General features: G+C 41.1%; 1 protein-coding gene across 2 annotated transcripts in view; it reads left to right on the top strand.

The window, feature by feature from the left end:
* Window positions 1-25339, top strand: part of RSU1 (Ras suppressor protein 1) — a 108631-nt gene that overhangs the window by 4939 nt on the left and 78353 nt on the right. Inside the window, exons 1-4 of one of the 2 annotated variants that reach the window (XM_061346133.1) lie at window positions 936-1050; window positions 1344-1455; window positions 9999-10049; window positions 23845-23965. In XM_061346133.1, the coding sequence (XP_061202117.1) occupies window positions 1347-1455; window positions 9999-10049; window positions 23845-23965 (281 nt within the window). In that variant the 5' untranslated portion in view covers window positions 936-1050; window positions 1344-1346. Of the gene's footprint in view, window positions 1-935; window positions 1051-1343; window positions 1456-9998; window positions 10050-23844; window positions 23966-25339 lie in introns of those variants that run through there. The other variant, XM_061346132.1, reaches the window with a different exon arrangement.

The raw sequence follows: 25339 nt of genomic DNA, 5'->3' as shown, positions 1-25339 counted from the left end.
AACATTGATTCGATGAACTCAGATTTTGGGGGGATAATGTCTTTTGCCTTAGTCAGCTTTTGCCAAACTTCAGAGTGCCCTCAAACCTTACTTGGTCATTCCTAGGGAGTCTGAGCTTTCCAGCTCTATGGCTTGGCAGCTTCTCCCTTCTCCTGTCGCTGACTAGCTGGGGCATGGAGCTACCCATCCACCCTACGCACAGACCTGCTGCTTTCCACACCTTGGCATGGGGAGCTGCTGCTGCTGCAGGTGCTTTGTGGGAGACCCCCGAATGCACATTTCTCCTCTGTGCAAAACGGTGCTTTGCCCACAACCCACCTTCTCGGGTTAACACTTGTACAGCGTTTTTCACGTGCTATAGAAATGGAAGTGGGTGTTAAAGCTGCATTTTGAAAAGCCAGCTGTGTAAGCATTCGAAGCTAATAACGGCGAAGGAGTGATCACGCTCACGCATGGGGCTAACCCGTTACCTAACCTCCAGACGCACATGCGCCCCAAGTGAGCATGGTGAGGAACTGCCGCCGCCAGAGCGGCAGCATGAAGAGAGCACAGTTCCCTCTCCTAAGGTGCCGTACACAGCACCTCCTCACACAAGCCCGCGCTGTCCTCCTGGGCAAGACTCCCTCAGACCTGGCAATGGCACTCAGCTCGCACAGCAGCAGCACGGAACACCCGAACACGACGAAGACTGCGGCCCCGGAGGGCAAGATTCACAGAACAGAGCCAAGCCGAGTCACCTAATGGGCGGGCTTATTGGCCGGCGAACCTTCCTCCAGCCAATTGCCAGCTGGCCTGCGCCGAGGAAGGCGCCCTGATTGGCCTGACGCCTTCGTAGCCGTGGGTGGAATCTCTTGGGCGGGCTGCCGCCCTGAGGAGGCGTGGGGAGCGTCTCCACTTCCCGGGGCAGGGCCGCAGCACGCCTGCGCGGGGCTGGCGGTGGGATGAGGCTTGGTGAGGCGGGGCGGGTGTGTGCAGCTGCTGGGAACCGCCCGGGGGGCTGCTGGTTGTCGTCCTGCCGTGTCCGGCTGCGACTCCGCGCAGCACCGCGCGGTGAGTCCCTGTGGCGGCAGCGGTGGGCCCGTCCCTCCGCCCAGGGTCGGGAGTCTGGCCGGTGTCCCGGTCAGGGGTCCGCTGGGCTGGGCTGGGCTGGGCTGGGCTGGGCTGGGCTGGGCTGGGCTGGGCGCGGCGGGGCGGGACGGGAAGGGATCCCCGCGGCGGCGAGGAGCGAATGAGCGGGCGGGCTCGCTGCTCTCGGTCCCCTCAGGCAGGAGCTGTCCCCGCGGTGTCCCGGCGGGCGCCCTGGCCGCCTCCTGCCTCACGGTGTCTGCTTATGCCTTGCCCAGACCATGTCCAAGTCGCTGAAGAAGATCGTGGAGGAGAGCAGGGAGAAGAACCAGCCCGAGGTGGACATGTGCGACCGCGGCATCTCCAACATGCTGGATGTGCCCGGCCTCTGTAGGTACCGGAGGCGGCGGGCGGGGAGAGCACGGAAACTTCCTTATTTGTCCCGGGACGATCCGGGGCGCGGGGGGGTTAGGGGGTGGGAGTGGTGGTAGGGCCTTCCCGCTGCCGGCGGCTGCCGTGGCCCCGCGGCGGTGGTGGGGCTGCCCAGGCCTCTTCTGGGTGTTCCGTGGTGTATGGGAGGTCTGGGCATCGGGGGCTCGGGGAGGGGTTCGTTCGCAGGGGGAAGCGCCCTGCTACCAGCGCCCCACAGCACCGTAACGAGCCGTCAGCGTGGTCACGATCAAATACTGCTCCGCTGCGCCGGAGAGACCGGCGTGGGGAGCTGGGACCCCTACCCGTCTCTCTATCACCTTTGCCCATGCACCATCTGCAGCCTGCAGAGTGCCCCGTTTTTCAGTGCTCTCATTCTGGCGCTTGAGTGGTGGGAGACTTTGCTTCCTGTCCGTCCTTACCCCTCCCTGCTACTGAAGCAAAAACTGCCAAGGAGCATCTCCACTGGTTTTTGAAAGGGATTGGTGATACCAGCCTGGAGCTACACGTGGCTGGTCTCTGGGGGAAAGTAAGGTAGTACTGTATTATAGATACAGTAATAGCATCTCTGGGTATTACATGATTGCATGTGCTTCCAGATTTGTGACAGTGTGTTTCGTGGTGTGTTTCATTTACTATAAATCAACTACAGCAGTTGCAACATGCCAGTAGCACCATGCTGTCATGGTTCTGGAGAACACTTATATGAAGTGCAGGGCAAGTAACTTCTTGTTTCTATTTTGGCTAGGAGTGTGTATAACGTTACGGTACAGCTGATACAGAGTGAATTAAAGCTGTGACTGGCTAGTGTGCCACAGGCTGAAATTTTCCTAAGTGTGTGATACAGTGAGAACAGAATCCAAACTAACCAACTTGAAACTGTACCCATATCCTGGTTTAGCTCTTTACTAAGCATCAGTCACATCAGGAAAAGATTAAGACTTAAGTACAGTTGTGCAGAACTAGGTTCTGTAACGCTTCAGAATTGCATGTGGGCTTTCAGGAAGATTATATATATATATGTATATAACTCACGTTAAACAGAAAGCTTCACTGTATTTTGATTGGATAAACAGTTCTTTGAGACAGAGTAGTCTTACAGACCTGCTTTCAGAACTATGCTTAGCCCTTTCAGATAAACTAATGCATTCAGAGTGCATTATGGTGCAGCACCAGAGCAGTGTTGCTTTTAAGTAGGCTCGGTGCCTGTTGTCAGCACTAAAGCACATAATTAATTACCCAGCTTTAATCCTTCAGGTGGGGGAAGAAAGGTAGCAGTAAAGCACACCAGTGGCACTGAAGTAAGAAAAGCTGTTCTTGTGCAAAGACTGTTTTGGGTGAGTTGTGCAGAGAGGGTCAGGGACCACAGTGTGGTCCACGAGCAGTCATAGAATAGTTTGAGTTCAAAAGGACCTTAAGATCATCCAGTTCCAACCCCCTGCCATGGGGGACACCTCCCACTAGACCAGGTTGCTCAAGGCCCTGTCCCTGATGCCAGATGACTGATGAAGCATCTGAAGCTTGTTTTGCAGAGAGCTCCCTGCATGAGGTGTAGACTTGAGATACCCCAGTTAGGCTGCAGCAGAGAAGTCTGTGTGCAGGTACTCTTGGTGCACATTGTGTGACTTGATATAGCATGGGGATGTGTGGTCTTCTCCAATCTGAGATGGAAATTAGGGGAGGGGGCGGTGATGACTGCTTTTTGTTCAGTTGTGATCTTGCTTTTTCAGTTACTCTGCGCTCTGGCAGAGAAAGGTTTATAAGCTGGGGTTTTGGCGTTTGGTTTTGGGTTTTTTTTTGTTTGATGTTGGTTTTGTCATTTTATATTTTTTTTTAAATTGTCAAAGTATTTGCCACTTCCCATCTGGAGAAGGAATTACTTCCTCCAAATACACCTTAAAAAAAAGTAATGACTTGGTATTACCTGTGAATTTTAGGGAACGGTTTGAGAAGATGTTAAACTTGCTGGCTTTCTAACCCTGTCATCTGACTCCTAATGGATGATCTTTTCTAGTATAGATGGGGTGATTTGGCTTTCTCTGGCTCTCGGAACTGGCAGGGAAGCTAAATGAGTGAGCTGGTGTGTTGGGTATCTTTCCAATTCAGTGTAGTGTTAAAGCTTGCTTTTTCAGAAACTTTGGGGGTTTATTCAATGAAATAAAGATCTTTGTTAAAAACAGCCATCATGAGTCATACCCAATGGCTGTTCTTTCACAGCATCTTGTTATTAATGAAGGCCACTAGTAGATGTTTGGAGATAAGGATAAGTTTAAGTTATGACTGGAGGGAACATTTCGATGGCATTTTCACTGGTTTTGGCCATTTGAGGTTTAAGGACTTAATAAGTTGGCGGATACTCCTAAGTTACTATGTTCAATAGCCCCTGACATGGATTTTGTCTTATGTAATTATTTAATGGTTGTGAATGTCCTTCCCACAATAGTCAGTAACTCTTGAAAGTAGACCACTCCCTGTAGTCTTCATTATCCTTCAAGAAAAGGACCAAACCTTGTTCCACTGCGTATGTGAGTACTTGCTGCAGAGTGGCTAGTGGACTCCTATGTAAGCTTTATTAATTTAATTTGCATAACGTTAGTGCAGACACAAGGATTTAGCAGCATCACAATGTGTAGCATCTTGCTCAGTGTGCCCATCCTCTTCTTTTATGTGCAGACCTATTCTTGTCATGTGTGTTTAAAGAAAAAAACACAACAAACTCAGAAAACAACCATAAGTGGTCAGAGAAGACTGCTGTTACATGGGTGCGAAGAGGAGAAAAGACAATGGGGAATACATGCCCTGGCTTGGATAGGATTTTTTTTCTGGCTTATTTCCAGTCTAGTGAATGAATGACTTGATACAAAGCAGGGCAGCCACTTGTATTTTCTTTTGCCTTGACTTCTACCGTCTGTAGCAGGTGTGGGAGAGAAAAAAAACAGACTAAACCTGCCTCTGTCAAGTACCAGTGTCTTCTTCAAAATCAGGGTGGAATGGATGGAGATGAGCACTTGGTATCTGAAACTGTCTTAAGTTAACTTAGACTTACAAGCTTGGCAGCCTCTACATCTCTTCCAACTTCTGTGTTTAATAAAGGCAGACTGGAGTTGTCAGCTTGTTTATAATGTGGTGCTCAGATATACAAAGAAAAGCCCACTAGTCGCTGAAATGCTGCTTGCTCAGGAGTTCATTAATGCCATTAGAAGTTGAGTTCCATCTTTGGAATATTCCTCGAATCCAGGCACTTCTACATTTTCTCCTAATGTCTTAAAGGACAAACTAAAACTGTGCTATAGGCCTTCAGAGCATCAGAATTTTCAAGGCTTTCATAAATGTAATATGAGAAAGCTCTTCTAAAACATTCTGTAGATAAAAGATTTAATTTGAGACTATGAATATTCCTTGATCTAGGTGTTCCATGCTTTAGTTCATCATATTAATGTACAGACCATGCAAAACAGTTTTAAACTTTAAAGGCTTTTTTCCTTATTCTGGCATGCAGTAAGACGAATGCACCATTTATGAGCACATCTATGCTATAACTGTCATCCATACATGAAGAGTTTTAAAAATGCCTTGCCCTGTGGACATGTTCTAATGGTTTGGGTTTTATTTTTTTGCTTTAAGTGTAATTCCATATTGTGAAATAAATAGATCATGTTTGTTTACAAAGAACCCAACACAGACAGGTAATGTTAGCATTAACAGACCTCTTGTAGGATGAACAATTGGGTTCAGCAACTAGGGCATGATGCATCTTTTCCCTTACGGTGACGGCTAGGGCATTTATGGGTAGGACTTTAAACAGCCATCAACAGTGAGGGAATTGTTTTTGAAGCAGGGACCAGTCTCTGATCTCTCATTTATGTATCCTTAAGTGATCGATATAGGAAAGCTATGAGTTAAGGAATTATTTTGCCCAGATAACTTGAGACATCTGGTGCTCTGTAGTCTTACAGTCAGTGAAGGAATATTGGATGAATTGCTGTTTACTCTAAGTGTTAATTTGCTCTTGTTATCATTCCATCTGTAAGCTATTCATATTTTACATAAAGTACATGGTGTGTGGTAGAAATTAACATGCCTAGAATTACTTATCAGAAAGTTAGTGTTGAGGTAATTGCCTGCTCCTAAAATAACCAAAGCACAGAAGATGGAGGGGTACAATACTTGTAAGTCATTTTTTACAATACCATAATGCTCATCCTGCATTAACTTCCTCCAATGGGACAGACAATGGCTTATCTTGGTTCAACAAGATCTTCCTGTTTTGGGGTTGGTTTTTTTCCCCCTTTAAAAAAAAAAAAAAAGTAGTTTTGTCATCTAAGTATTTTATGTGAAGTAAACTTACATAAGTATATAAAAGGCTTGATACTAAGGCCAAAAGGGAACAGCTTTAATATTCTTCCCTTGACCCAGTGTTTCGAAGCAATAGTGAGACTGAGACCATAATGAGAACTTATTATTACTATGTGTATCAATTGCTCTGGCAAATGTTAGTATCCTGACCCTCAAACTTCTGTGTGCGTACCTGGTGCATTCTTGAAATCAAAATAACTTGCTGCCTGTGGACTCATTACTGTAATGTTAACAAGGCATCTGAGGGCTGCAGTCTTGAAAGAGCTGGTGTTTAACATCTAGATGCTCCTCCAAGTGTCAACATAGACAGGTTACAGTAATCCTCCCATAGGAATTGTGGTGCCCTTTGAATCCTAGGGGCTGGCACTTGAGGTGAATACTGGATTACAGTTCACTCCATCACTTGTGGAGTGATGCTCAGCAAGTCCTGCCAGTTAGGCTTACCTGCACTGCACATGTCTCAAGCAAAATGGCTCCACCAGGACCCCTTCGGCTTCTAGATGATACTCTGGGATGTTAATTAGTTGCTGAAGACAAATGTCTTTATCAGAAGTGCTGATAGTTGTCATGAAAAGTTGACTTTGTGTACAGGATAAGGAAAACCACAGTCAGCTGTTCCCACTGCACAGTACTCCTCACAGGATTAGGTGAGTGCAAGTGTGCTGAAAAAAAATGGCATTTCCAGACTTGTTTCACACAAGGCCAGTTTCATGTTAAGGGAGCAAATTCCTCTCCTTGTATGAGTGACCAAATGCTGCTTTATAACCAGGCTTCTTTTCTTAAATGCTTGCAAATCTGTCTTCAGACTCGTGGTAGCTTTGCATCTTTCAATAGTGAAGATCTTCTTATCTAGATATGACTAAAGTGCTACTGGAAGTAGTCCAGAGCACAGATGCCTAAACCTTTGCTCTTTTCAAACTAACAGTGGAACGTTGCCTTTTTTATTCCTTTGGAAGATGTCAGCCTGCTTTGCAGGCCAAAGATGCAGTGGGGCTCTTTGTCACACATCGAGATTAACTGAGATAGTTTCAGACAAGGTGTCCAAGCTTCGGTCGCATTTGGGTAGTAGAGTCCAGATTGAAATGTCTTTGGTCTAGGAATCTTGGCCTTGAAATTTTTCATGTTGGGACTTTATTCTATTCTGCATAGACGTGAGAGGAAACTGTATTGAGAATAGACTGTTTGAAGAAGACAATGTGACAAATATGGAGAGGGAGTATTGAGAATAATGCTTGTAAGCTTGTGTTGTTAAAGGCCAGCAGTACACATGGCTTGATGGTTTAGTCCACAGGCTTACCTTTAAATATGCACAGAACTTTTGATGATACTCAAATTCAGCAGGAGTTTGATGTTCAGAAGACCCGAGTCTGCAGCTGCAAAGCTTAATTGTCCTTGAGTACGCATCCTCACTTCTTGTGTATAGAAATGATGAAATCATGTTAGGAAAGGTTCATCATTTGTGTACACATGGATTAGAGCAAGGTCTGCCTCAGTTCTCTATTAATAAAACATTTCTTACTCTTTTGGTTTTTTAGTTCAATTTGTAAGTGATCCAGAGCAAGTGCTTGCGTGTATGCTGCTGTTTCACACTTAGTGCATTTCAGAGACTATACTTCTGTGGTGCAAATATGTTGCAAACAAGTGGTGTCTCCTGATAAGCTGGCTTCTTGCAGGAGCTATAAATATGATTTATCATATTTTTTATTTTAAATACTGGATTACATCCTGAGCACAAAAACAGACTAAAATCAGCATTTAGTATTTTCTGTGTGAGTTGTCATTCTGATTTGTGTGCTTTAAATGGGTGTTTTGCTTTGTGGGGCACAATCAGGATTACCTCCTTACTGCTGTCTTAAAGAGCTTTATTTTGGTAGCCTTGGACATGTCTAATCTTAGTCTTAACAAGTAAGCCTTCATAGAAGTCAGATCCTGATCATAGAACAGGTGGCAGAAAAGAGTGTAGAAATGGCCATCATATTGGTGGAGGTATGACCTGAATTTGAGCCTTTCCTCGTATAGTTTCTCAAGTTGGTCTAGCTGATATATTAAAAGGCGTATAATGGGGATTGCTGGCTTTAAAGTAATGAAGTTCATTATGGACTCCAGCAAACAAAAGAACAGATTATCTGAATTTTGGATTCTGTGCTGAAGCTGTCGCAGCTCTGTGCAAAACTGAAAGACCACAGAAGTGGAGTAGCAGCCTTTGTCTTTGTTCTGCTGTAATAAACCAAAGGAAGCATCAGCTTCAAAGGAAAAAAGAAACAGTGCAAAAGTTGTTAGAACTCGCTCTGTGCCTGGCTGCCCAATTTGACATTCCAGTCCGTGCACCTTCAGGGTGGTTGGTGCAGACCCTTGCCAGGCAGCATCTTCTATAATTTTTTTGTGGGAATTGCATTCCTCTGTTTAGCTCTATGTGTAAGTAATCAATAGTGTTAAATGATTGCTTATGGTTCAGATGCTGATGTGCCTTTTATGTTTTAGAGAGCTTTATGGTTTTAGAACTCTTTGGGGAGAATGCTGTTCTTGCCTGCCTTTTAATGCTGATTTTTCCACAGTACTCTTACAGACTTTCTTTGGCCTTCTTTCTCTGTCCTTCTGTTGTGCTTTGAGAGGTGGCAGTGTAGGCAATACTTGGAGTGCTCATATTTTAGGAGAATGTAGGGTGGGTGCACTGTTTCTTCCTTTCTCCTTCCTGCTTTTCCTTCCTCCTTCCTGCCTTTCCTTCCTTCACAACCTGTGATTGCACAGGCAACTGTGGTGACTGTGTTCATTCTGCCAACAGGTTATATTTGCCTCTTTTAAGTTCTGAGCTTTCAAAGGTTAGCCGACACATGATGCTGTATCAGTAAGTAAAAGCTCTTCAAGCTGTTTCCTCCAAATCACAATTTAGTAAGTATTGGCTGGCATGGCCAGCTTTCACACATACTCACCAGGATATCTTCATTCCCTAAGGTAGCAAGATGCGCGTGGGCTGTCTCTGGGCTAATGTTAGTGATGTCTATTGCTTGAGGAAAGCTCTGAGGGATGAGAGACATGGCACTACAGCTGTCCTTCAGGCAGGAAATGTTCCCAGCTGCCTAAGAGGAGCATAAAGGTATGTTCTAGAGCTGCTTTGGAGAGGCTACAATGCAAGTAAGGAAAAGGCATGGTGGAGGAAAACCTCTACATTTTTTTCTAGTACCAATAAAATACAGCAAACTTTTTACAAGTAGGGGGGATATGTCTGAGAATTCCTTCAAGGTGTGAGTTTCTCCTCTTGACTATTTAGCATGTTTATCTGATCAGATACTGTTGTCAGCTGTGGGGTATGCATCTCCTAGGGAAAACAATGCTGGTGTGAAGGGCGGAAATAGGAAGAAATGTAAAGGATGAAGAAATGTAGGAGGAGTACTGGTCTCTAGTTGTCTTATGCCTCACACTTATTTGTTTAATAAGGTGGAATCTGAGGGGCTTTGATCAATCAGATCATTCAGTTAATTTTGAGTAAATATTGCATGCTGTCATTTCATCATTCACCACAAGACAACAACACTAGTCTGCTACCATGCTTCATGGGTGTGAGGTTGTAAATGCAGCTATTGATACTTAGCACTTAAATCTGGAAGTGACTTGATAATGAATTGGAACGTGTGAAAATGTAATTGCTGGTGTGTCATGTGTTCTGTTGGAATAAATGTTAAGAGTACCTATCAGTTTTAACTTGGGAAGTGTTGAAAGGGTGGGAATGAAAAAGGTGTTTGTGGGCCCAGAATTGGACCTCTCCTGAGAGACACCAGTACTTATTACTCAAGTTGTGATAGGTCACAGCATCACGGAATGTTTTGGGTTAGAAGGAACCTTGAAGGTCTTAAAGATCATCTAGTTCCAGCCCCTCACCATGGGCAGGGACACCTTCCACTAGACCAGGTTGTTCAAGGCTCTGTCCAGTCTGGCCTAAACATGAAGTAAAGGGGCAGAGGAGTGGCTGGACAAGTCCGTAAGTCTTGAGCTTGTCTTGCTTATTGTGATAGTGCTTGTGAATCTGGAGTAACTGAAGTGGAGATAATAACTTCCCCCCCCCCCCCCCCCTTTTTTTTTTTTGGCTGAAACAGATATAAACTTTCAGTTGCATTGTCCATAAACTAACTTCTTTCTCTCTTCATTTGCAGTTACATTGTCTCACATCACACAGCTGGTTCTGAGTCACAACAAGCTTACAAGTAAGTATACTTGTTTTGGACTTCATTACAGTCAATTGAGCAACACCGAAAATGGGATATTGCTAGTTTGATTTATTTTAATACATCACAATGTCACTGTTAAAGTGCTTATTGATGAAGCACTTTATTAAAATCAAAGAGTTTGAGCTTGTGACTTAGCAGCAATGTTCAACATGTCTTTCCAACTGCAGTACAGATCAGCCACATACTGGAAGATCTGTAATCCAGTTTACATTTTAGTAGATGTGTGGTTAATTTGACTGAGGCAGGTGAAAATAAACTACAACTCAACTACATTGGATCTATAACTAAGCATGTGAGCAAGACCAGCTGAATGCAAGCTTCAGATGTGAAAGTCAAGCAGTCTACTTCTGTCAAAACAAAATCTTCTGTGTAAGTTGTCTTGCTTGTGCTGTGTACACCACCTTCAATTATTACCTTAGATCCTGCTTCTCATAGTAAAGAAGCCCTTAAGTGTGGTGCTGATGAATAACATGTCATGAGAGCACAAATCTTTACAAACTGAGATGAGTTTAGAAATCTCAACAAACCCCCAAACAAACAAACCAACCAATAAACCTCAACCTACTGAACTCTGCTTGCCACACAAGCAGTAAAGATAGTATGTGTAATTTAAAACATATGTATAAATGTGAAAAACTCACTTAAGGTTCTGAGCATTTGCATAGGATTAAGCATGAGAGGGAAAAAAAGAATATTTTTAGATTCTAGCACATAAACACTTCTCTGGATGCGGTTTATTGGCTACTAATGTGTAGCTTAAATGGTTTGTTGTAGCAGTAGTAAGTGAATAAAATTATGGTTATTATGTGAGTGGCTGTAAGAAGTATGAATCAGTTATTCTAGGCCCTGTTTCTGATTATATAGTGTCCTATAGGCTGGCATCTTGCTATTCTGTTTTTATCCTTGTTGAAGTTTTCAAATAAATCTCCATCTATTTATAAATTTGACCAGCAGTTTCCAGGCATCTAATGTGTGCATGATGACTGAGCAAATCCAGGCAGGGAAAACTGTAAACATTGCTATCAAACACACAGCTCTACCCTTAGTTTAGAAGATAGTGAAGTTATAAACAGCTTGAAGCTAGGAGAATGTTTTGGGAAAGCATTATGTTAAACTTGCTTTGGGCATATTGCTGCCTGACATCAGTTATCAGCCCCTGGTGGAGTTAGGCTATGGGGCCACCCAGCTGGTGGCTTTTGTGTTCCCTCAGGTCACTGCAGGGAGAGACCTTTCTCTGAACTTGAGCTGCTTCATAGCTAGGCAGTTAGTTGTATCCAGCCACTTTAGCTTTCTGTGCAGCTTCTGAAGGGTTGCAGGTACCTTGAGATAGCAGCTTGTTCTGCACACCTCCATTTAATGCCTGTCATCAGACAACTCATCCACAGATGGGTACCTGGTGCTGCAAGGCAGAACTTTGGTGCTGATCATTTGCTCTGATACCTTCTGTCTGAATGGCTGCTTAGTTGGCACAAGGATGAAACAATTTGTAAACAAGACTCTTGGTGACCTGTTTTTTCTCTCGGATTTGTAAAAATTCTTCTACTTTTGAAAACTAACAGACTTACAAGCACTTAATTGTCTCTTCTGTATGACACGTTACAAGTCTTATACATAGCTAAAAGGAGAGTTCAGCTGAACACACAACTGACTGGGCAAATATCAGGCATCTACCTTGCTTTGAGGAAGAGAAGAGAGGCTGAAGCTCCTGCAAGACCTGAATTGTGGTGAATTTAGCTGTCTGAGAACTGAGCCTGGGGAGGGTGACATGCTTCTGCATGAGCACCAGAATTAAAAGCTAAGTAGCTAACCTGTGTCCTAGCTATGAGTCTTATCTGTAGACCTGACTGTGGAGGGATAAAGATATGATCGTAAGAAGTGTCCAAGAAGAATGTGTTCAGGTTGTCTTTATTCAAGAAAAATCTAGAGTACACCATTTGTTTAAAGCAGTTTTAGTTTTCAGAATACGAGTTTAAGGATTGCCATTACTGTAAAGTTGAGTTACATTAAATCTTAACTTTCAATTCCTGCTTTCTTCTAAAGTAGTCCTTAGATCAGCAGGCTGCAAGTGTATCTGTTCTCTTAGCCACAGGATTCTGTCAGCCCTTCTAATTGCAGTGTTTGGGTTTCTTTTATGGGAAGGTAAAACCACTGCTTCTCCTGAGAAGTAACTCACCAAGTCTGAGTCTTACTATTCTTTCACAAATGGATGTAGACATTTCAATAGACAACACACATTTTTAAAAGGCTAAATTTCAAGTTCATATTCTCATATTTGACACTGTTGACCTAATCTTTTAAGCTATGTAATTAGTTGTCTTAGCAGATTGTTCTTAAAATGGCTAGGAAGCTGGTGGCAGTGACACTTGACATGCTACACTAAGGTCATATTAGCATCTTCTGCTAGTTTTCTGCCATTTAAAGGAGTGTTCTGCTTTCTTTTTTTCCCCTGCTGTTTAGAGTAAATATGCCTATCTGGAAGAATAAATACATGTAACACTAGATATGCGTATTTTCATGTAAACATAGTTGATTTTTTTTGCCAGAAAACTCTAGTAAAAATAAGTTACATAAGCGAGTGTAAGGACCACACTATTAACTCCATCATACTTCGAATATTCTTGTGGCATGGCTGTTGCTAACACTTTTAGTATGCTATTCATCCTGCTGGTGCTTATGCATTTACAAGTTTAAATCATTCCTTATCAGAAATGCTTACATCTGCATTGATTTTTCTGGAGAACTGGCTGGATTTGTTTTCAGCTCTCTGGTGCTCTGCTAATTGGAGGAGTCTTAAACTGGCTGCTTCTGCTCTACGTAACTTCTGAAACAGCTTAGTTTGTCTTCACCTGCTCAGTGAGAATTTTTGCTGCAAAATCAGAAGCTAAACTCTAGGTGAAGCTAAATAGCTGTAATCCTGCAGTCTTTTGAGCCACTTGCTGTGTAAATGACAAACCTGAGATGATTCCACAACGGGGTCTCTTGTGACAATCCATTCAAAGTAGAGGGAGGAAGTGTGTATTTGGGTTTTTTCTTAATGTTGCTACCTGGGCTGTTGTCCCCATATGTTGTTCTGGGAGCTTTTTGTTCCATCATTTAGTGTCTTAAAGTGTTTTATGCAATATACAGGTGAGAAGGAAACAGTCATGCTTATGCTGCTGGCCTGCATAGATTGTCTGGTCCTAACCTAGGTGTCTTTTGGAACCATTGTCTAACATCAAAATAAATGGGAGTCATGACAAATGTTCGTCAGATTTGTTGAAATTTCATGTCCTAGTGTAGTCCTTACTAATATCCTTACTGGGTATGCTGATGATGTTTGATAATTAAAATCCATATTTGATAATTAAAATCATGAATGGGAAGTGTGCTTGAAGAGCAGTAGGAAATTCAGGTTAGCTGTAATTCTACCTGGGAGTGCACAGAAGGGAAGGTGTGACTGGAAGACAGGCTGGGATGTCAAAAGTTACTTCAGCATTGACAGCAGGTACAAGTGCTGGTCATCAGAATGTGGACAACTTGATGTGTTTTATTTTCACTTATTTTGGGGGATAAGCTTCAGTTTTTGATCACTTGTAACTCCTGTAACAGTTATTTGATTTACTTGCCTGAGATGATTAGTTGGTGTTGTAATGATCTGGGGAACCTATTTGGAGATTCTGGCTTTTGTGTCATTACCTGATCATACCTGGAATGTTTCTGTTGCCGGTGGAAATACCGGTATTGTGTGATATGTCCATTAGAGGTCACTGTTTAAATATCTTACAGTTTCTTTGCGGAGAAGATGCCTATGCTCCTGGTAGCAAGCAATTCAGCCTGCCTGGGAGGTGGTGGTGGACAGCAGCCTCGTTTTTGCTGTTCTCCTCCGTCTCCTTAACCTCAGGTGATCCTGTGGTCGCCAGCTTCACAATATTCTTGCCCTGGCTTTAAATGATCTCAAAAGTTGTCTGCTATTCATAGCTCAGTGCTGATGATTTTTCTGTCATTCTGCTCTCATGTTTGGGTTCCTTACCCAATATTGTCAAAAGTCTGAATGATGAGAGATGAGGAACAACTTTTTTTTTTTTTCTTAAGCCTTCCCTGTATTACCTGATCTTGTGTTCACTGTCTTCCTCTTCCTTTCCTTTGAGCTTCTGACCTATACTGTCCTCTGCTCTCTTCACGGCTGCTTCCTTAATTCTCAAGTGTAAGCCTTTACCTCTTTAGTCCTTTCCTTTTTGTGAGATGAACCCTTAGGTTTCTTGATGCTGCTTCCCATTTCCATGCCTGATTTAGTTTGAGTTCACTTTCTTATCCTGTCAGAATAGCTGTTTCTCATTGATCATGTTCTTTGACAGCCGTGTGGTCACCCTTTATTATTCTTGTGCATTTGCCTTTTTCCAGCAGAGCAGTTCAAAACTTTTCTCCCTTTTTCCTGCTCACACAGCTTACTGCTTCTTTGCTCTACCATTTCCTTCGAAATTGTCTTGCTCTCCATGTGACCAACACAGAAGCTTTCCCCTTCATTGCTGTTAACCCTCCTGATTGTGTCCTTGATCTTACTTAACAGTAAACTCTGCTAAAATCCCTTGGTGTCATTTTTATATGAGGCCATGTCCCTTTTAAGTCACCTTTCTGTCTGCATAGTGTGTACCTAGATGTGTTGGAGGTAGTCCAAAGACAGGTAGCCACTCTGCATGTGTCTGTCCTGAATTCCTTCCCAGTCTATCTGCTTTGTCTTCTCCAGACTGCTGAAATCTGTTATGATAGCTCCCACTGGTATTGTCTGACACTTTTTTTTTTTTTGCCTGATTATTTATATAGTAAACTTGCTGACTTCTGGAAGGAACTAGATGCCTGTGTACTTTTTACTCTTTGTTGCTTCTTTTATTCTCCTCTGGTTTCCTTCTACCTCTGCTTCCTTCTGGTAGGTCATTCCACGCTGTTGTACTGACATGATAGACCCCAAAATGATGCAAGTAAGCTACCAACGCGGTGAGTCTAGGGCTGTGTCGTGCCTGACAGTGGCCTCTCAACTGTCCTTGGGAGTGAGGCTTTGAATTAACTGTAAGCCTTTCAATTTTGTTACATGTTCCGATTTGGTTTTAATTCCTGTTTCTGCTGCAGGGATCTCTAAAGGGAAGTATCTTTATGAATGCAGTGCACAGGGCAATGTGAGAAGGAGGGAAGAGATCCTTATACATACAGCTTAGTAAATCTGTGACATCCAAGCTCTGCACAAATGTTTAAATACCTTGTTAGCCTTTTTCTTTTCTCCCTGGAAAAAAACCCAACAAACCGACAACAAAAGCCCCAAACCTTTGGTTCTTAGAAAGTACAGATGGTAGAGCATTTTAACATTAAAAAATATGAATTTTGGCTTTAAGAAGCTTTACGAGAATGAAGCAGAATAATTTATTAAGAGGTTTGTGCTGTAGTGGTATAAGGAGTGCATGCTGGAGCTACCCTTATTTGTGCATAAATTAAACTGTCAAAGTTTGCTGTATGGCAGCAAAGTCAGTTTTGTATCATAAGTAAGCATACGTACTAAATGCAGCACTAGGCACAAATCGCTTTAATACAGTTCTTCAGAAGCTGTTTTAGAATCATAGGATCATAGAATAGTTGGGGTTGGAAAAGACCTTAAGATCTTATTAAACCTTTTTTTTTTGTAAGTCTCAATGTTTTCTCACATGTTAGTGCAAATTTCTTGTGTCTTCATTTATCTCCCAGTGACTTAAAATAGCTGTAATATTTTTGTGGAAGACTGATACAAATGGCATTTCCCTATATGTATAGGTTGTAATGTAAAATTGTTGGAAATCCTCTTTCCAGCTATAGGCTATTTTGAAGTGGCATTTTCAAAGCTAGTGAATGTTGCACAAGCGAACTTATGTCATTAAAAAGCTTTAATTTTGTATCATGTTAATGAATTTACTCTCTAACAAGCAGAGTAGATTTATTTTTTTTTGCCAGTATTGAAGGGTGGAGGTGAGAAGGTAGATTTGGTCTAGATTTATGGGAAAATGGACTTAATTTTGTATGCTTAATTTTGTACTCTATTTTCTATGCATTCATTTGTTCTTCTAGTCATCAGGTGTGTTGGTTTGAAGTGGATGAGGACACAGTATTTCCCTTCCAACCACTCACCCTCTGCCCACTTAACTCTTTCCATTGGTGCCCCGTGTCAAAAACACTGTACTATGAAACAACCCTTAGGGTGAAAAGTTTCATGATCTTTATCTGAGGATGGGAAACTTGTGGTAATGTGGTTTCTCTTGTCTAGAAGTAATATATTGCTGTAGCTGGAAATTAAATGAATGAAGCCTGGGACCAGCTAATGTAGAAGCACAGGGAGGACTCTACTGTGCCATACTTGGTATAGGAAGCCCAAACTAGGAGGGCATTTAATTCATTCCCAGCTTTGAGGGCTGGAACAAAACCGTTGTGGGTGAGAATGAGAGTTTTTTTACTGCAGCCTCTTCCTCTGTGTGTGTTTAGAGGACAGGCTGGTGCCTCTGGTAAACATTGTCAGCATGGCAGTCTGTGATGCTGAACTGGGGGGGGAAGAGTCAGTTGATCCAAGTCACAGTGAAAAACTAGTCCGAAGGGAGTTATTAAAAGCATTTCAGTGGTATAAAAAATGTAAACTACTAATACTGTTCAAGAAAATGAACTGAAGTTACGGACTATTTGTTAGATACACTGAAAGCAGGATTTTGTAAACAAGCACTGCTAAGCACATGAGTAGATTGATATTCTTGAGTAAGAGGCTGAAGTGACCTTGACTTGTGAGAGGTAACCTACAGTACCTGTTCAAGACCTGGTGTTCAGGGCTTCTTTGGTAGTTCCTCTTGTAGACTGCAGAAAACATGTTAAATAGACTGAAGTAAAGAGAATATTGTGGGAGGGGAAGGTGAACATGCTGAACTTCAGCTGGTTTGATTTAACTCAAACTGGCTACTGTGCAGTAGTGTGAAACTCTGAAAAGATGCTTAAACAGTGTCTACACCTGCAGGAGACTTGCTGAGATGTAGTGAGACCATTTGCAATTGCAGTTGGTGGAAGCCCAATATAATGCTATCAGCTGAAGTTTTTCAGTCCTGCAGAAGTTACTTTTCTTAACCATTCCCTGCAGTTGAAAGATCAGCAGATACAGATGATCTGACCTGTAACAAGGGAACATAGCCTGTGTTCTTCAGCCTTTTGCATGGCATACCACATGGGTGGGTTTTTTTCTTCCTAATGTAAAAGCAAAATAGCAAGACATTTTGGCTGAACTGTGCACTTCTAAAAACAATTATGGAAGCTGAAGCTGCTGTGGTCTGCTAGGGTACTTACATGTCAGACTAATTAAAAAATCTTGTCTAATATTCTGTTTTCTTCAAAATCATTTGTAGAAACGAAGAGGCATATTTATAGCCACATTGTTACACCCATCTTCGCTTGAACAGCACGGTTCCTTTCTGCTGTAAAAAGGCTAACAAACATCAGATTTTTGTGAGCTGTTTTGGTGTGGTTTCATTTCTTTGCTGTTAGGTGATTTATTTTCAGTTTAGCAATCCCACCCTAACCTCAGTCCCTGGTTTCTGGTGTTTCTTTCCAAACTCTGAAGTACATCTTAGCCTTTCTTCTCAGAGAAGAACAGATTTGTCCTTTGTCTTCACTAGATGTCACTTGATTCCCAGTCTCTTCTTAGGCTTTCTTGTGCTCACTAGCACTTCTTATACTGTGGCTTCTAAATTAAAACTGATGACAAATTGCCTTGTAGCACATCAGTGAGCTATAATATAATTTAAACATGTTCATAAGAACGTTTTCATAACTGCAGTTCTTCTGTGGATAATTGCAAAAAAAAAGAACTCTGCTGGTTTCTGGAAAGAGCTGAAGATTAAGGCACAAGTTTGGTTTTAATGTTTTCAGTATGAGGAGGGTGGTGGAAGAAGATGGAGTGTTTTCCATCTTCGGAAGAAGGTGGAGGGAGGGCAAAAGGGTAAACTTGAACTACATAATGTGCAAATTAAGTACTGTATGCTTCATTTGGGATCAGGATTTTCTCCAGTTCATTGCCAAATATGATATCAGCATGCCATAAATATTTAACATGAAAACTGTTGTGTTCTCCCTCTGCTAATTCCTCTTTCATTTTGATGAAGCTGATTGCTACTCTCTTGGTGTAACAGAACCCTTGTCAAATTAATCTACACATTACTCCAGCTCTGTAAGTACAGTTATATTGGCTGCACAGAATGCATTATATATTTAGTATTTTAAATTCTTCCTCCCCCATGAAATGTGAGTAACATTTCATGTCTTTGTGACCTTTACTCTAAGGGATCCTTACTCATGAAAAGTTCCTGTTGGCTCTAACTGGATTAGCAAGTCCGCAAAACTGGGTTTATTATATCATATAGCCCACAGGTTTTACTTTAGGTTTAAGAAGTAGGTTTTTGCTCTTGGCGAGAAAACCTCACCTGGGATCTGCAATGGACTGGTACCACCCTCAAAAGTCATTATGGAGTCCTTTTTACTCGGTGTAACTCTTGACCAGCTTTTAAGTAGAACAGTTTAATTAAAAACTGCTTGTAATCTTACAAATCTGTTCTCTTGACAAGTTGTGCTATTTTAATAGTTCTTCTGGGTAAAGGATTAGAATCTGTTAGGGTTTGGAGTACTACTGAATATCATGTTACTGGTACCACAAAATAACTTCACTGACTGAAGAAGCATGAAAAAACAAAGATTCTACAGCTTAAAATTTTTAAAGATGTGAATTCCAAAGAAATGAATCATATCTTAGGTAATTAAAATTCTTATTTCACTAGATGTCTTGATTCAAAACCATTGAATTCAGTGGGAGGTTTTCTGTAGTCTTTGAATCATACTTACTGAGGAGATAGTAAGCTTACTCATGCACAGTTTTACGAATAGGCAGGTATTACAGACAGCATTTTGAAACAGCAGTGAGACAATGTTTAACGTTCAGTGTTAAGGTATAAATGAACTGAAAAGTTGAACACTGTTTACATAGCAGGTGTTCCTCTCATGGAGACATTTTTAGTGGACCATTTCACTTGTCCAAGTTTATTGACTCTTGTCAGATTTTTCATCTGAACTTCTGTGTCTGAAATGTTCTATATATTTTAGTTTTAAATTGTAAAGGAAATTTTGATATGGGTCTCTTAAGTGTCTTCAGAAATGTTTGATTTAATATTCGTCCCTACTAAATACAAAAACACAGACTAGATTTTATCTTTTATCTGAAAAGCATACGGAGGCTTAATCTTGCAAACACCCAAATGTGTTTAGTTTTAAAATTTTGAGAATTTCTGTTGTTTTTCTAGTGCTTCACAGAAGCTTTAGAAGAAATAATCCTGAAGGTCATTTGCAGAAATAGAGACTTTCTGAAGCCTGTGCATTTTTAGCTGTATAAAAGGGCCCTGCCACGACAAGAGGAATTGTTTTGAAACCTAGGCAAATGACTAAAGAGTGTCAGAGTGTAACCAGAGGGGGAAGAACTATGCACCTCTTTTTCTCTTCTGTTTTTTTGTCAGAGGTTGAGTGTACAAAAGAAGCTGGATCTAGATGTCAGTGGAATGAGGACTGTTTGCCTTCCTGCTTTATGAAAAAGGGTTACATCTGGGACACTTAACTCAAAGCTGCTTTAACTGATTTAAATGTTCTTAGCATGTTGCTTTGCATGATAGCTGCCTTGGATAAAAGGTCAGTCTAACCCAGTATCTGTTCTCCAACAGAGGGCAACATCAGACCTCTAGTAAAGATCTCTAATCTAGTATTGGGTTCTGGTTCTTGAAGCTCCAGGCTAAGGTCCAGTCCAGGATACTGGTGTTATATAGACACTTAATAGTAGCATTTAATCATTCTTCTGTATGTTTTGGAAATCATATCAGAACTTTTGAACAGCTGTTGCTTTTGTAGGAGTAAAGTGTACCTTGAGTGAAAGGCTGCTCTGATGAGAATATGTTTAAGTGCCTAAATAATTGCCACTAACTTCATGGCATTTTTGTTGTTTTTTTAAAATGCTTTGAAGTATAACAAGTATTGCCAATACTTATTTTCAGCAGCATGAACAAAGTCCTCTTATTCCTTGGTGTGCAGCCTGTAGATCCTCTCTTTCGTTCTCAACCAAGCTCTTGACAGCTATAGACTTCACCTCAATTTCATAGTGAATCACTGTATTGAACAAGGGAAAGGAAGCTGTTCCTGGTCTTGTGAAGTGAGGCTGAACATGAATGGGGCTTCATGATGTGACTGGAGCTTCACAGGAGAACGCAAAGCCATTGGGCTGCCAAATTTTACTAGCATTTGCTGAGGGGGAGTTTTCGTTGTTAATGACACTGGGCAGCAGATGGTCTTAGAAGAGTTGTTAAGACACTGTGGATCGTACTGTAAATATGTGGGTGAATGGAACTGGGATGCTGACAGTTCACTCTCTCAGCTCATCATGAGAAGGTGACTCGAGTGGAATTCAGTATTGCCAGAACATGAATTTCTTGGTATTTGGCAGTCTGCTGTATAGCTGGAAAGAATTTTGCAACATAACAGCGGAATGGTAGTCAGGATGCACTTAGCTGTGTAAAGTTCAGAGCAGAGAATGTTATATGCCTGGTTAATTTTGTTTGACCACTGCCCATCTTTAGACCTGAAGGTACTGAGCCTGTGCAGTTCATCTACAAGACCAGTACAGAACTTAATTTAAGGCTTCTGTTTTTCTTTTGAATCCAAGAGAGAATTCTTCACATTACAGATGAATCTGAATTGTTGAACCAGGTATTACAGGAAGAAGTCCTCTCCCTGTCCACACCTTAAGACCTGCTCTTCTGTTTTTCCCTTCTCACAAAGTGTCTCCAGCCCCTTCATCCAAACCGAAAACCACAATTATGGACCGGGACTTTTTATTTTGATTTAGTAGGGTGAGATACAAAATATTTCATCCAAATTCTTTGCTAAATTTTTAGCCTTTTTTCTCATTTCATCTAAAACCTGTGCAGCTTTTAGTATGGCTTGACAAACATAATGATAATTATGTTATCTTATGTGTGAATTAAGAATCTTATGTGTGATTCACATGAAATACCTTTTATGAGAATTATACAGCTATATCAGAAACTTAGTGGACAGTGTTCAAGGACACAGTTCCTGTTGTTCACCAAGAACACTTACAACTGCCCTGACAAAAGAAAACAAAATTAAAAACCTCTACTGAATTAGCCAGTGGAAGTTTAGTTTTTGCCTGTGTCTGCAAGTGGGATGAACAGATAGAACTTCAGATTTTTCAACTGTGTAGTTACCCACTGAAACCAGGATCCTCTTTGATGCTGTGATCTTCAGTGCAAGTGTAATCTTCTTGAGTCTTCATCTTCTTCCTTGAAATGATTCTTCTCTCCGCAGCCTCCAAGCTTAAGTGAAAGTGAGATAAAAGATTAAGAATTCATTTATTCTTACAGGAGGAAACAAGCTTGTTGGACAGGTATTTGAAAGGGCACTTCTGCTAAATCAGTCATTAATTCAACGTAGCTCAGTAACTGGATCCAGCTTTTTGCTTTGATGTCTCTGTCAGGCTGCTTGCAGGGGATTTGTCCCTATCTTGCTACTGTAGTTACTTTGTGATACAGGAGTTTGTTAGGTAACTAAATCCACTGTGAGTAGGACTGGCTAAATTTAAGGTGCCCATTAACTAACACTCATTCAGCCAAAATGCACATAAGGTATTGTTTTTCCTCGTATGAGGGTAGCACTAACAAACTATCTCTGTTGTCTGGCAGTTTCTGTAGTCCAGCTTCACAGCAAGATTAATAAACTTCAGAGGCTTTTTGTCTTTATAGTGGTAGTGTTGTTCCTGATGTAAGATGTACTTTTTTTAGTTGGCTTTGAGTAATTTCAGCACCTTGGATAACAGCTTCTTAAATTAACATCTTGCAGTGGTGCTCAACTGGAAATACAGAATTGAAGAACAGACAGCTAAACTGACTGTAGGTTTGGTAAGTCTGGCCTCCTGGATTTCAGGCTCTTGTTCAGAGTTCCCACAACAGAGCTCTACATTACATTTAGCATAACTTGTGCTGTTAAGTTACACTGTTTTGGTTGTTTTTTCCAGGAGCGCTTAATCTTTTAGGCTGTCAAAAAGGCTAAAACCTTCATACCAGATTTTTATTAGTTGTATCAGCAGTGTAACTTCAGGAGAATTGTATTTGGTGTCCCTCTGTATTGTTTAGGCTTTGACTAAACTAAACCCTTTGTTTGTTAGTACTTCTGATTCCTGGTCTTGCATAAGCATAGTATCTGACTGAGAAGAGCAGAGACGTGGTTTGCCGTTGTATCTCATCAAAGTCAAATTATAAAGTCTGATTCCTGAAAAGAAAACATTTTAATAAGGGCAGTTACTGTTCTAGTGAAATATTGAAGCTGGAAACAGCTGAATTATGTCAATTAAAATCCTCAGTTAACTTCTGTTAGGGAATAATTTAAAACAACAATAGTAGTTGTACTAAAGTAACAAAGTACTGTCACTTTCTCAAGGCACATAATTCTTGCTATCATTGAATGACATATCCACATGGACCAGTTGGAAAATGCCACAAAGGGAGGGCTTTTAAATGTTCAGATTTGCCTTAATGACTATGTAAAAAAATCTGCTAAAAATCTCATGCAATGAATATGACCCTTAATAGTAATATTTATGTAGTGTAATTGGAGTGTTTGTTAGGGATTCCGTTACTGGGCACAGTGTAATTAGACTTATAATCTAGTAAATGTGACATACTATAATGTTCTGCTTTGTAAACATTGACTCCATTTTGAGACTGAGATTGTCTCATGCCAACAAATAAAAGAAAATCATGGCATCATAAAATCTTCTAATTATTTAGATGTGCACTCTATGTGTTCCCAGTGCAGTCAGAATTGAGACTGAGCCAAGGTGAATATTGAACACAGGTGCAAGCTTCAGTGCAAGTGATTTGCCAGCCTCCTTTTATGTAAACCTCATCTGTCTGCTTAAATCTCACTAAGTTTTAAGGGGGAGAAGATGCAGATCTGCATAGTTTTTTAACCTTGTTTGCACAGGCATAGTCATATTGCCTTCTGCCTTATTTTTCATGTTTCTAAATAATACCAGATATTGATTTGTTGGAAATCAAATGTAGCCATGTATGTATATTGATCAGTTATTTACTCATGGGTGGTAACTGAAAATGGGCTTGGCTAAATAATTCATCTTCTGGGGCTGAACTTAATTTTTCTGTATCTTAAATGGACAAGAACTCCCATACTGGATGATTTAAGCAGTAAGTAGAATGAGTTCACATTTGCTGTTAAAGACCTTTAATAAAACTGCTGTTTTGGTGTAATTACATAATTTGGTGGGGTTTTTTTTCGGCTTAATGAAATGATCTAAAACTCTTAGGCTTTGCTCTTTTGAGACCTGTGTGTACTGTATGAACTTGGAGGATGGCCTGCTTCTCTTTATTAGTCTATGAGAGCATTTATGAGTCGTCCTTGCCTCTCACTGCAATGGTCTGTTAGTCAAAATATCTTGCAATACTGGCAGTAATTTTCAGAAGAGCACAAAGTGACTGCTCTCAGCAATGAGAATGGATTCCAGATAGAAGGCTTTTTTGATACCAACTTTGCTTTTATTGCAGTAGCTGTTAGATGCTGTTTCTACTGTCAGCCACTGTACATACAAAGAACAGGATAGGTGCTAGTGGTGTCTGAAGTCTGTCTAGGTAGCTTGCTCTAATTGCAGTGTCTCACTGTGAATTCTTTCCCACAGCTGTGCCAGCAAACATTGCAGACCTGAGAAACATAGAAGTGCTCAACTTTTTCAACAACCAGATTGAGGAGCTGCCTACACAGATTAGCAGCCTTCAGAAGCTTAAACACCTTAATCTTGGGTGCGTATTGTAATGCAAAAATTTGCTGTGATAGAGGTACTGTCAAATGTTCTCACCACTGAACCTGGAACTTCTTACTTTTTGCTATTGAAAGTTCTTGTCGGAAGTGTTTGTAGGATAACTTGGCAATTATGGCTTCAGAGTGTTTATCTAGTGTCCTGGATAATTGGATGCTTATGTGATCAAGCACTGAAATGGCTATACCAGTGTACCAGAGTTAAGGGCTACAGCAACTCACATTCATCTACTACTGAAGTAAAACTTAACAATTATTGAATTTTACTTCACTAGCAACTCTTTTAATTCTGTTGTTGCTGCTTCAGTGGAGCTGGTGATACTTTATAATTGCAGAAGGTTTTCTTGAATTAAGAAAGTAAATGTGAAACACAGAACCTTCTTTATTAACTGGGCATATTATAGTGCAACTACTTGAGAAAGCACTGGTAGGAGTAAGCTCTAGTTGTACAGCCTTATCATAGAAAAAATGTTTGTATTTTATAAATCCAAACTTCTGAACACCTTAAACTGAGGATTTTTTACTACTTTAAATATCAAAGGATTTTGGCTAAGCTCTCTCTATCCTGCTTTAGATACTTTTGTAAAGTGCTGATAATCGAACTGCATCTTGAACTGTTGAATGCCAATAAATGTTTTCATGATGAGCTGTTGTCTTTGGTCTTTATGTGGTTACTTTAGATCTCTAGCATGTCTTAGTATTTGCTTGAATCTGGAATTGCTTTTCAGAGCAAATACTATTTCATGATCAGGATACTATGTATCTTAGGGGTTGAGTCCACTTTTTTGGAATTGCATATAGATGTGTTGCAGTATATGGAGGAAAGAAGTTGGGCTCTTTCCTTGGATTAAAGCAGTGACAAGCATTAGCGTAGTTCAAATACTGGTCTTCATTAATGGGAAAAAATGCAATATAAAAGTCCACTTGGTTAAGATCAGCAGACGCTTAGGTCTGGAACCACAGCTGCCACCTTCTTGTAGCCCAGGATCTTGTAGTGCAAATGCTCTTCTTTTTTAATACTCTCCTTGCCCATAATATTCAAGGTGCAGGATTAACAGCCCAGCTTTAGCTCTGCAAAATAGGTTCTGCTTCAGAGGTCTATGAAGTCAGTGAAGAAGAAACTGTTTCTGCCCCAGTAGTTTGCCAGGGGCAGCCCAGAAACCCTCTTGTTACCTGCAGTGCATTGAACACACAGGGCATCAAAACAGTCCTCTGGGGCAGAAGAAAAACTTGAATAAATGCTTGGATTATTCTGGGGAGGAGTTTGGTGCAGAAGGGTCAAATGGTGGGGTGGAAAGTAGGAAGGTGTACTGCTGCACTGGAAGATTAAAAGAAAAATTAAAAACTTAGAAGGCAGA

This window comes from Neopsephotus bourkii, unplaced genomic scaffold (assembly GCF_033783945.1).
Source record: "Neopsephotus bourkii isolate Nb327-2 ecotype Australia unplaced genomic scaffold, CSIRO-AGI_Nbou_v1 NB_257, whole genome shotgun sequence".
NCBI classification, from domain to species: Eukaryota; Metazoa; Chordata; class Aves; order Psittaciformes; family Psittacidae; genus Neopsephotus; species Neopsephotus bourkii.
Note: the sequence above shows the minus strand (reverse complement) of the source record. Positions and strands in the feature narration are given on the sequence as shown.